Source organism: Schistocerca serialis, chromosome 12 (assembly GCF_023864345.2).
Source record: "Schistocerca serialis cubense isolate TAMUIC-IGC-003099 chromosome 12, iqSchSeri2.2, whole genome shotgun sequence".
Lineage (NCBI taxonomy): Eukaryota > Metazoa > Arthropoda > Insecta > Orthoptera > Acrididae > Schistocerca > Schistocerca serialis.
The window spans coordinates 24261242-24274266 of record NC_064649.1 but is presented as its reverse complement, the minus strand read 5'-3'; the positions used below and the strand labels follow the sequence as shown (position 1 = coordinate 24274266).

Genomic DNA, 13025 nt, shown 5'->3' with positions numbered 1-13025 from the left:
ATAGTGTAAACAATTTGTCTGTTGATTGCATACACTCTTTCCTTCTGTCCAATCGTGGCACTGTTTCGGAATGCACCAGTGTTTCCACATTTACCACACACTATTGAAACCTTGCAGCCTAAACCTAAAAAAGTGGCATTTAGTTTCACTTGTTCACCACACACTAAATCTAGGCATCTCTCTATTTCTTTAAACATTAGATCAATATTAAAAACTGAATTTCCAATCTTCTCTAGAGATTTCGGAGGCCTATAGCTACTTTTCACTTTACTCTTAGAAGCACTCGCTGTGTTGCTGCAATTACCGTGGTTACTGTGCCGATTTCCATGAAAATACACATGTTTTGTTTAAGATACATAGTGTTTTCCCATTTGGCACTGAAAAAGAGTAAAGTCAGAAATCGCTCTGTACAGAAGGGGCCACTATGTTGAATTTCTCCTTCACCACTTTAGAAATATTTGGGAAAATATATTTTTCACGCCACCATGCAAGTGGTTCCTCACTTCTGCTAACTACTGGGCTGTCCAGGTACCATTGCACTTCCACAATAGCAGCTGACTGAGGAGTGCCCTGGGGCTGTGTTGATTTTACAATTGCGTCATAGGCCCCCCATAATGACGAGGGATCAGTGGGGGTTGAAGTCGACACAGTTTCATGACTCTGGCCTGTGTTTGTCAGTCTCCTGTCACCCATCTTTTGTGCTACTGGTTCAATAAGCTGCTTCTTTGCATTTTCTGCTGCTACCCGGCTTTCAAATACAAGAGTTTTAAAGCGTATATCTAGTAGAGTAGCTACTCCTATAGACTTGCTCATCTCTACATTGTGGAAACGGTCCTTCAGGCCTTTTGTTAATTCTTCGACATTCCTTGTCACACTGTTAAATGGCCTCTGCACACTGATAATAATCCCATTGTCAGAACAATAACCTGTAAGTAAATAAGTTATACAGAACTGCAACCAGTCACTTTTTTGAATAGTTGTTTTATTCCATGAACCGGTTTTCGAACCTTTCCAGGCTCATCTTCAGATGGTTTCAGGAAGTTACATCATTACTGCCAGCATAATGCTGGGTGCTGGCTTGCGACAATATAGGCAGCTTTATTCGATTAGTGTCCATCTGTCTGCCTCCATTTTGATATCCAGTAGTTATATCAGTACACACATTCACACAAACTATATTAATTTACACCCTGACAGCGAGACTTTTCCAGCATCCAGTATGCGCTTTACAACTGTTGTAAACAGTACAATATCACAGAAATGATTATGCCATAATACCATAGCTAACATTTAAGCAAGAAAAATCTGCTGAACTTACTAGGCTGCCAGTAGGATATGACTCAGCACTAAGCTGTGTTGAAACCTGCGCAAATGGCTTCAACACAAAGCCGAGTTCTGAGCAGATGTTCCATTCCTCGTCTGTCAGTTGTTCAAAATCAACAGTGCTTAGTGCAAGTGAAGTCTTCACTGCATCTTTAATTTCAACTATTCGCTCTAACATACACAGAGTAGAGTTCCACCTTGTTGGCACCTCCTGCACCAGTTTTTTAACATGACCTGCCCCATTATTTTGTTGGTATGCCAGCAGTCTTTCTGTTGCCTGGCAGCTTCTCTTGAAGAATGCTATAATAGTTTTCACTTTCTGCTGAACTGACACAAAACGTTTTAGTGCATTCTGAACAATAAGATTTAGTGTATGTGCATAGCACCCAAAGTGTTTCCACTGTAAAATGGATACTGCATTTTTAATATTTGGTGCATTATCCGTCACAACCAGCAAAACTTTGTCTGTCAGCCTGAAGTTATCTGTCGTGCCTATTAGAGATGCCGACAGATTCGAAGCAGTATGTGGACAGGAGAATTGGGAACATCCTAACTTCACAGACTGCAAGGTGAAATCTTCAGACACAAAATGCCCTGTCACCGTCATGTAACCTTCATTCGCTGCTGATGTCCAGCAATCCGTGGTCAAACTGTCTAACAGTTTTTCTTCCACTTTCTCCTTTGCTGCTGTGTATGCTGCTGGCAGCATTACATCTGAAACATGCTTCCTGCTTGGTAACTCAACTCATAACGAGGATTAAGGGCCCGCACAAAACCACGACTGACAATGGTTGAAAGTCCTTAGTGAACAGTTGAAGAAGTTGCCCATCTATCTTTTTCTGATTCACACCGATCCTTTTGGAGACATATGATGTTATTGTACTTTGAACACCTTGCTCCATCGAGGTGTCTGGTGCAGCTCTCTCCTCTTCCACCCTATTGGTGCCAAGGATCACCTCCACCTCTACAGGAGGGGTTTGACCTAAAGAAAAATGGGTTTCATATCAGCATAAGCACAATAGAAATGATGCCATATTACTTTTGGTGATATATATTACAATGTATGCGTACATTATTCTACATGGTATTCACAGCTTGAATATTTACTTCATACTAATTAGATTTAAAACAGCCGACCCGTTGCAAAGGATAAAGTAATCTTTACCTAGGTTTCGATAAGTTTAAACCTATCTTCTTCAGAAGTCGGCACTATTATATTAACATGGAGTAATACGTCATTGCCATTTTTACAAACGTCTCCGTAGCTCCATTAGTCAAAATCAAATATAGCCCTAAAAGTAGGGTTTGTCAGATAAATAAAATTAAGTACTTGGAAGCTGGAGAGCGCATAAGCAACTTCATACTAGTTGACAATTGACCCTTTTTTAGTAATGACAATAGCTTCAAGTTTCTTCTTTAATCCTAGCAATACCAACACATTTTCAATAATGTGTACTACCAGATCGGGGAAGGGAGGGTACTGTATTTCCACCCTAAAAAAATCTGTTAATTGTTGTTGACATATTAAGGGGATACGGAATCGTCTATCCCTGCAATCTTAAAATATGCCTACTATATAGGGAACATTTTCCCACAAACTACTCGTGACAGACAAAATTTTTATTGTATGTGCATTGATATGCTATAACAATATTGAAACAACAGTTTATTGTCAAAGTGTTTTCTTACAGAGATATTTTACATCTATTTTTAAGTAAATTTTTCCATCACTTTTTACTAGATTATCACCCCTAAGTCTTTTGTAAATCAAATAATTTTAAAATCGTTGTTTCAGTGTGTAAAAGAAACCCATGTGACTAAGTCATAAAAATTTCAGACTTCTGGGTTCACCAGTACCTGAGATAATGTTTCTAGAAAAAGTAAAAAGCAAACTTACGGGAAATGGAGAATGAAGAGTAAAACATTCCTGATCCATAGTTAATAGCCCCTTCACAGTATTCATAATCATCTTCAAGTCTTCTTTTGGCACACCTCTGCACCTGTCTTGCATTTTTCACTAATGTCTTGATTATATTATCAGCATGCCTTAGTCTGTGCTGATCTAAAAAGAACATAGCACGTACTGTGTGGGAACCAACACGCAAACCCAACTTTTGAAGGACCTGGCATTTAGTTGTATTCCCAAGATTGAAGGTTGCCACAGCATTATACACACCAAAATGTAGTGTATTAATTCCAACAAATACTGTTTTTGGGAGACGATACCATATCACACTATTCAAGAACTCGTTAGGGTTCTACATTTTTCCATGAAGACATTTCATCAGAAAACTTCTGTCAGCCAGATCTCTGAAAATGGGCTTTATTTCTCCATGATGGCTAATGGTAGACTGTGGTTGTGAATGTATTTCTCTCCAGTTGTTAGTCCCCTATTGTATTTACACCAGCTCTTTTCACCTTTGGCTCACAAACCATGTTCTGGATGCTCATCTGTGGATGCAGTGTGGAAATACAAAACTCATATAGCTTTCCTCGTTTCTTCAAGATTGCTTGTATTTTGCCTGATTGCAAGGCCATAGCAATTCTGAATGTGGCCTATTACGGAATCAGTCAATCTTCCTTTGCCATGCAAGGTTTCCCCATCATCTAGTTTTTTCCCTTTCATAACTGATTTTAACCTTCTCAGCCAGGCACCCATTCTCTTCTGCACATGTCCTATACATTCAATTTTACTTATATTTATACTGTTCCCATATGGTTTGCTTTCCAAAACTTCTTTGAATACTTTAGAGTCACCATCTCCCAGATACTTGACATAGCGAACATTATACCACTCTGACGAGCGATGAAAAAATTTTTTCAGCCCAGCAACCTCCATGCCACCACTACTACCATAATAATTAGCAATACAGTCATCACTATATTCATTTCTCAGCCTGTATATGTATCTACAGTATTTAGACATAACTGCAAAATCAATAACCTTACCACTGTCAACACTAGTTGCTGTTACAACACCATTATTGGAGGTGTGACCCCTTTCTTGCCACGTGCCATCCAAAGCTATTGTGAAGTCACGACTGCCATCATTTTCTTTCACTGCTTCTTCCACAGCTACCTGCACTGACTTCTGTGCTACATCTTCAACTGCAGATCCTAGTACATAGTTGTAAGCATCAAACTTTGAAGGTACGCTTGGAAGATTTAGAACACCACATAGGATATCAACAGCTGCTTTGCCGTCACTAATTGCTCGCAGTCCATAAACTAACCTATTATTTACACTATAAAGTTCAGTTTTCTTGTGTCCATTATTTACAGTTACTGAAACAGAACTTGGAAACTTACAGCTGTACTTACAAATACTGCATATTAAATTAAACTGAGAAGCAAGTCGAACATGGGATTCTACTTTCAGACAAACTTTTCCTTGGCATTTTTTGCAGCTCACACAGTTTTCAAGAGCTTCGCACAATATACTCGTATCAATGAGTTCAAAAACTTCTTTCCCTTTATCAAGTAAATTATATTTCTTCTCCAAATCTCTTCGTTTTTTATGAGAAGCATTGTTTTCATTTGGAGTAAGTTCGTCCGGAAAATCAGTAATAAGTGGACTCACATTTTCCAACAGTGACAATGAAGAACTGCTTTGCTTTTCTAATGAATCATCATGTCTTTTCTTTGCCCAGTTCACGCGCTTTTTAAACATTTTTCCTCTGGCTATAGTCATTTTCACTGCGAAAAATGGAGCACTAAATACGAAATAACTCGACACCAACAACTATCATACAGCACACTGTTTACAAACAATCCCGTCATAAAGTCAAAGAGTAGCTTGAGGAAACCAGAGGGAAACATTTTCGGACAAATGGTGTGCAAAGAGTCGCTGGAAAGCGGGATATTTGAATTCATGTCAATTAAATGTACTGCCAAAAAGTTTATAGTCACCCATGAGAGAAGTGTATAACTAAAGCGCAATACCCGATCTCACAAATCCATAAAAATAAAATAGTTATAATTCAAGTAGAGCTTTGTATGATAAGTTATTTCAAAGGGGAAACCTGGCGGAATATAATACGTCAATAAAACTAAAATCGAGTTTTTAACCCAAAATCCGATTCCGTATCCCCTTAACATGTTTTAAACAAATACTGATATATAAGTAGGGTCCTGAACTTTAAAATATTCAATATGACTGTCACTGTGGAAGGTCACATGTACTATTATGGTGTCAAATTTTTGGGGTAAGTTTAACCACAAAATTTAAAAATTTATGGAATTCAGCCGAAGACTTAATTAAAAACCATTATCCTTTGCAAAATTTTAAAATATAAAATAGTATCTAATTAACACACACACACACACACACACACACACACACACACACACACACACCTGCTGCCACCGCCAATCCCCTTGGTATTGTGAGGGTTAAAAACAAATGATACGCAGGAACGAGCACTGATACAAACTGCTATCCGATTAGTTACTAATAATTGCGAGACAGTTACAGAAGCTTCCAGATGCACATATTATACAGACTTTTTGTAGTTAGTGCGCCCAAATATCAAATAGCCTCATATCCGACATGTATCACACAGTGACATTTTATTAGCGCCACCGTTATTACACCTGCAACAATAACTGCAAATTAAATAGTTAAGTATTTCTGGGCACCATATCTAACGCAATGGATAATAAAACATAATTTAATGTGTAATTTAGAATGTAAAAAGAGAGAACAGAGAAGAGGAATGAAAATGTCAAGGCAAACAGGTGCGGTGTATCAACAGCTTAAGTAGTCCCGACAAATGAAAATTTGCGTGTGCATTGTTACAAAGCACTATACTGTATAGCATGCTCTTATTTTAAAAAAAAATTATAAAATAAAAATAAATGATTATACATGCAATTACGGTTATTTCAGTGCAATAAATATATTTTTTCGTTACTTACCCAAATCTAGCTCCAAAGGTCTATGTGAAGAGAAATTCACAATTACATGAGATTTCTGAAGATGTTATTTTAAATTCGATGTCGTCGATTTGTACGATAATTTCTAACCGCACAAAGCACATTTCACAAACCCTTGATCAAGAGTTGCGAAGTAAGACCACATTTCGCTTGTCCTCAACCTCTTCATGCTGGCAACGAGTGGCAGTAGTAGCAACAACACAAAGAAAAACAATGTATGCGTACATTATTACAGATCAAAAGTAAATACCCTCTAACGCAACCAAGGGCTGGAAAGAGGGTGGCACCTGTTCCGGAACACCAAGAATTGCAGAGAAGTGAGGGAATAGAATCCCGTAATTTGCCATTCCCTCTCCCCGATGGCCCAGCGTCATTTCTGTAGCAGTACAAAAATATTTGTTCGCTCCAGTAACTATCCTCTCTGGAAACATCTCCGGGATCTGCCACCTTTAACTGGAGTCACAGTTGCTATCAGCCACCGCTCGGACATTAACTTTATTTAATTGTTTGTGCTAAAAATAACGAAGGGGCACGAAATAGCACACAGTTCACATCAGCAGATGGCGTGCAGTCTGTTATCTCCATGGCCTGTACAATGCCTTCCACATGGTCTATCCCTCTCCTTCGTTTGTAGCCAAATCCCCGATCAGTTGACGCGAAAGCGTAGTATGATCTTTGGTCAACAGATGGCGCGAGGCACTGTTGACACTAGACAGTTATTGAAAAAACTGCCAGTATCAGAGGAACGGTTATCGCAGTAACCGTTACGTCGCAGTAACCGTTTATTTCTATCAGTTATGCTATTTTTTGCCTTCTCTGCTATATAGGGAGAGAGTGGCCAATCGGCTCGTGGCTGCCATGTTTTTACCAGATTACGCGCGGGACGTGCAATTAGGTACCGACGCAAGCAGAAAGCTGGCCATTTCATGACTAAAATAAGGCATGTGTTTGACGCATGAGACCAAAGCAGATCTAGCTTAATACTCTGTACGTGATTAAAGGAAATGCCAATCTCATGTGTTTATGGGCCTAGTAAATTTGTGAGCAAATAGAAGTGTCGTGAAGCAGTACGTGTGTGTGCCGAATTTGAACAGTTGTGTTTTATGAGGCTATATAAATGCTGACAGCTGTTCAAAAAGAAAAAGAAGTTTCATTTAATGTATCTCAAAGTACATGACGCCATTTCAGATTTTCCGTGCCGGTATTCATAGCTGAAATTGGTAAACTCTTCTCTTTCCGTCCCCACATAATGCATTTTAAGTGTGTATCGATCTTGTATCATTTTCTTATGCTGGCGAAACACGTCATTCTGTACACTCCTTTAGGAACTCTATGCCACAGAACATCGGTACTCAGAACACACAACTATCAGTACTCAGGTAGGCTAGTCAGGCCTGCAAGGTGAGTGGTCTGCCAAGCGAGTGGATTTATTCATATTTCTCGAGTAACATCAATGACTGATTATGAGCTCTAGTACCCACAATTAAGCTACAAATTATTCTCCTGTTTGAATATTACGCAACAGAAACGGATAACACACCTCTGAGAATTAGGAATTTACGCAACTGATTGCTCACTACACTCTGGCAATACCATGATTTATTTCTTACTCAACGGCTTTGATAAACACGTGGCCATCGCACTGAATATGAATGGCGCTCACAGGTATCTGGATATCATGACTACACACTATTTGAAGAACAAGGCCCACTGTCTTTTTCTTTTTACTATCTTTTTTTTACTATCTTTTTTATTCCGATAAATTCTATTAAGATTCAAAGATAACCTAAACACACCATTACATTTTATACAACAATTACACGTGAGAAACTCTGCCCAGTGGGTGTGGTTTGCATTGGTGATTCTCTGTCTTGTGGTCTCGTAATTATCTAATGCTACAGTGCACTTTCTGGATAGGATGGTGGATCTTTTGCTATATCTCACACACACTCACACCCAGCATCACGAAAATTTACTCCAGACCGAGCGGTGCAAAAAGGAACATGCATAACCCTCTGCCTCTGAACCTATCTTGCTACTCTCCCATGCGAACCACACATACATAAATTATGTGAAATACATCACACTGGCAACAAAGAATAGTCACAACGTTAGAATAACTTCACTTCCAGCTTTCCCACTTCAATTGGTATTCACACCACTTTTACACGACATTGCCCCACTTCGTAACTTTTCTTTCCTACGGCGAACTGTGCAATGCAAGCCAAGTGGCGTCGTTGTATAGACGGCTGACTCACCTTGCTTTTCTCTGAGTATTAGAGTTTGAATCTAGCGTCACACGGAAACATAACACGCAAAGTAATATTAGGATCATATTCATCACACACGCGAGTCCTCAACCGATACCTTGGACGAGTACTTCTCTTTATCCTTTGTCTCATGCACAGATTGAGACTTACAGTACTCACCACGTGGAAGTGCTTGTCTCTAATTTAAAGTCCTGCACACGCCATTTCTTAAATATTTCCAACTTATAGTACACAGCTAGTAATTCAGCTTAACTTAAGCACTCGGAAGTATTTCAACTTATTGCTACACGTGGTTTCATTGTGACCGTTGTTCACGTCCGAAGATTACTACGATCCCCTTAATATTACCTGCCTGACATTTAATTCTCCACACAAAAGTTCCTGAAATAGAGAAATTATTATTCCAAACAACTCTTAAGTATTTCACATGCATACCATTCTCTCCACTCTTTTGTCTTTACGGAGCACACCTAAGACAGGTCTAAGGTTATGTACACATGATAGCGTTGCATCGCACGCTGCAAGACACGTCAGAGAAAGTGGTGTGTACACACGTACGGCGTTGACGCCGCGTTGAACTCCAGTTTAGCCATGGAAGTTGAAGAGGCACCATGTCTTTGGATTATGCACCGCAGGCTTAAAGAACGGAGACGAAGGCAAAGACAGTACTGGGTACATCCAATTTTACGTGACAAATTAACTCCCGGATCTTTTGTAACTCTGTACCCAAATCTAAAAAAACATGCGCCAAAGTTTTTTAATTACTTAAGAATGTCGATTGCGTCCTTTGACGAGTTATTGAACATAGTTCATGATGACCTGGCACCTAGTGGGAACTACGTTAGGGATAGTATTTCACCAGAAGAGAAACTCGTAATCACACTGAGGTAAGTTTATTTATAAACTGATATTACATGTACGGTATAAATTATTGTATATAAAATAACAAATTGACAAGACATCAATTTAAAACTTTTATTCTTTTTCAAAGTAAAGAAAATCCTTCAGTTTTAGTACAAATCCAATATTTCAGAACTTTGTAGAGAAGTGCAACTCTGCTGGTGCGGCGGCCTCTTGTGGTCGTCGTGGGGTCTGAGTTGCATGTGTTGGAAAAGCTCCAGAGTGTACCTGGCCATACAGTATGTTGATGTTCAGACCCTGCTTGTGAGGTGACCGGTACTTGTGGAGACTGAGAAGCTTGGGCTGGAAAAGCACCTGGCTATACTTGGCCATGTTGCATACTGGAGAATGGTTGGTAGTGCACAAGTCCACGTGCCTCATTAATCGCAGTTGCATTGTAGAAATCTAGGGCTCTTTGTATTGTTTCAAGTAACTGAATTTTCATTCTAATTTTACCGTGTTCAGGCACTTTAGTCAGTTCCTTGTACAGAGACAGACATGAGTTTGTCCTCATCTTCATTATTTTTTTTCCATTTCTTTGTTCTCTTAGCAAAATACTTTTGTTTAAAACGTCCGAAAAATGTTTATAAACTGGATTTAACTTAATTTTTTCCTTACTTACTGGGTTTTTCGGTACTTTGTTCAGGCCTGTTCAAATCGTCAGTAGCTGCTTCCTCCTCCAAGATGACTGTGTCCTGACCATGGTCATAAAGATTAGTGGTACTCTCCTTATTACTTACTGTATTTTCTAAAAATCGGAGCCGTGAGAAATATATATAAGGAGTAGAGCTGCTTGCTCCAGATCCTGATATCCTGGTCTTCCATCTCTTTTGCAAAGTTGCCCCGACATGTTTCAGCACTTTAGTGCTATCTTCAATGGTTTATTTCATTTTCTTACTTAACATGAAGCTGTTGGGTATTTGTATTGCTGGCTAGTCTGCTACATAATCTACAGCTTGTCATGGCTTTGCTGTTGTAGTGTTTTCTCATATGTTTTTCGCGAGGTGAATTCGCTGATTTCTGTGACTTACGGTCTTTAACAACGCACTTTCTACGAATTTTCAAACATAGGCAGAGTTTTCGCCGCCCTTACGTGTTGACAATGTGCGGTGCTGTTACCAAAGTCATTCGCGTCTGTCGTCTGCTGCCATAGCCCATCAACGCCAAATTTCACCGCGCTGTCCCAACTGCTACATGCTGTGTTGCGTGTCTGTTAGCACTGACACACACACACACAAACGCCGCTTCTCGCGCTCGTTTATTGAAGACTGTCGGCCATCGCATTGTCTGTGGTGAGAGATTATGCCTGAAATTTGGTGTTCTCGGCACACCATTGACAGTGTAGATCTGGGGATATTGAATTCTCTAACAATTTCCGAAATGGAATGCCCAAGGCATCAAGCTCGAACTACAAAGTTAAGAGTATGTCAATTCCTTTGTGCGGCTGTAGCCATGTCAGAAACATTCACATGTATCACCCGAGTACAAATGACAGTTCCACCAATGCACTGCCCTTTTATACGTTGTGTATGCGATTCTGCCACCCTCGTTATTTATTCTTATGGCTGTCACATACCTTAAGTCACTCAGTGTGCGAGAGACCATACAGTACCCATGCCACTTACAGTTTGCAGTTACGGTAATGCTTTCCTCCTTAATACTCACACCCACTTTAAGGATCTGAATTATTCTGGCAATTAGGTTATTGGCCCTCCCGGACAGCAAGTTCCTCAATTGATGGATAGGGTCCTGAACACATGTCAACGCTAATATTGACTTTAGCAGAAAATAGTGTTTTAGGGTTTTACGGAGCGCTTCAAAATACATGTTTGTGTTGAGGCCAAACCCTGCTCGGTAGCAGTAAATACAAGTTCTAGCCTTTTTGCGTACTCTTTCCTAAAATAGTTGCTCAATGCCTGTGTCTCGTGGTCTTCTGCTCACCATCGTAGGAAAATTTGTAGCATCAGACTGACTTCATTCTGGTTTTCTTGGGGAGAATACAAAATCGTCAAATATCTCGACTGTTTGAGTTTTCGTCTCAAATTCCGAGCAGGTTCTTGAAGTGAAAGTGCCTTGACAACCCACCAATAATTATTTCTGTCTTGAACAACCTTCACGACAGTTTCAATACCTTTCTTATGCCTCTTCCCCCACCAGATGCCCTACTTACTCCTAATTATATTGGAATGTCTTACAACCATCTCAAATGAAGAACTGTTGTTATAAAAGACCCAAAAACAGAAGTAACAGACATTTTGAAATAAAATTTATTTAATAAAATTTGGTTTTTCCGTATTTTTAATATTTTAAGATACCTTCTTAAACTATTTTTCTGTGTAATCGCCATTCAAATTGAGGCACTTATCATACCATTGTAAAAGTTTTTCGATACTGTGTCCGTAGAAATCTGGTTTGTGCCAGACTACAGTTCGGTGTCAGTATCAAAGCGTTGTGTAGCGAGCCAAGTCTTCATTGCTGGGAAGAGATGACATTCGCTTGGTGCCAAATGTGTGCTGCATGGTGGGTGACCAAACACTTTCCACCCAAAATTCGGCACGAGCTCTCAGGTGCGATTGGTGGTGTTTTTTGTCTGTGTTTGACATGCTTTATTTAGTTTGCAGTTTTTTTGCCAACAAAAACCTGACCACAGAACACATCTCAGAAGTAACGTGATTTTCAATTGCAGCATACATTTTAACACAATACAGAAATCAAATTGATATGGACCATAGGCTACCATTACTACTGGATGTGTACTTAGTGTAGGACATTACGGTATCAATATGATGGCTATGCTATAGCTCTGCCCACCACCATACTGGACAAAAATGTGTTACTTTCTGATATCCCTCATAATTTGACATTTGCTAAACTGATGGATAGAATTATATGTTCATCATCATTTAAGACTGATTATGCCTTTCAGCGTTCAGTCTGGAGCATAGCCCCCCTTATAAAATTCCTCCATGATCCCCTATTCAGTGCTAACATTGGTACCTCTTCTGATGTTAAACCTATTACTTCAAAATCATTCTTAACCGAATCCAGGTACCTTCTCCTTGGTCTGCCCCGACTCCTCCTACCCTCTACTGCTGAACCCTCAAGTCCCTTGGGTAACCTTGCTTCTCCCATGCGTGTAACATGACCCCACCATCTAAGCCTGTTCGCCCTGACTGCTACATCTATAGAGTTCATTCCCAGTTTTTCTTTGATTTCCTCATTGTGGACACCCTCCTGCCATTGTTCCCATCTACTAGTACCTGCAATCATCCTAGCTACTTTCATACCCGTAACCTCAGCCTTGTTGATAAGGTAACCTGAATCCACCCAGCTTTCACTCCCATACAACAAAGTTGTTCAAAAGATTGAACGGTGCACAGATAACTTAGTCTTGAGTAGAGCGTAGCTGAGTGCTCACTGCATTAGCTTTGCTACACCTCGCTTCCAGTTCTTCATATGTTAACCTACTCAAAAGTAAAATTACTTGTATTTGTATTAATAAAGACAGTGCTGTACCACTGAGCCGATCAAAGGGACAACTTTCGTTGTTTGGTCATATGTACAACATACTGTTGGCATCTCTTTAAGATTACTTAA

At 39.6% G+C, this 13025-nt stretch overlaps 1 protein-coding gene across 1 annotated transcript; it reads right to left on the bottom strand.

Annotated features, from left to right (window-relative positions):
- Window positions 1-393: 393 nt before the first annotated feature.
- LOC126428364 (E3 SUMO-protein ligase ZBED1-like) lies at window positions 394-9761 on the bottom strand. The gene is made up of 3 exons (XM_050090294.1): window positions 9565-9761; window positions 1279-1607; window positions 394-926 (listed from the first exon to the last, which is right to left on the bottom strand). The coding sequence occupies exons 1-3, from the start codon at window positions 9759-9761 to the stop codon at window positions 394-396; spliced, it is 1059 nt and encodes a 352-aa protein (XP_049946251.1).
- Window positions 9762-13025: the final 3264 nt, after the last annotated feature.

Bases quoted from the DNA above. Each gene is read 5' to 3' on its own strand.
- LOC126428364 (XM_050090294.1), bottom strand. From the start codon at position 9,761: ATGGCCAAGTATAGCCAGGTGCTTTTCCAGCCCAAGCTTCTCAGTCTC. The intron at 1,608-9,564 runs GTTCTGAAATAT...CTTCAAGAGAAG, and splicing joins GAGTTGCACTTCTCTACAAA to CTGCCAGGCAACAGAAAGAC. The intron at 927-1,278 runs GTATTATGGCAT...ATTTACTTACAG, and splicing joins TTGCTTAAATGTTAGCTATG to GTTATTGTTCTGACAATGGG.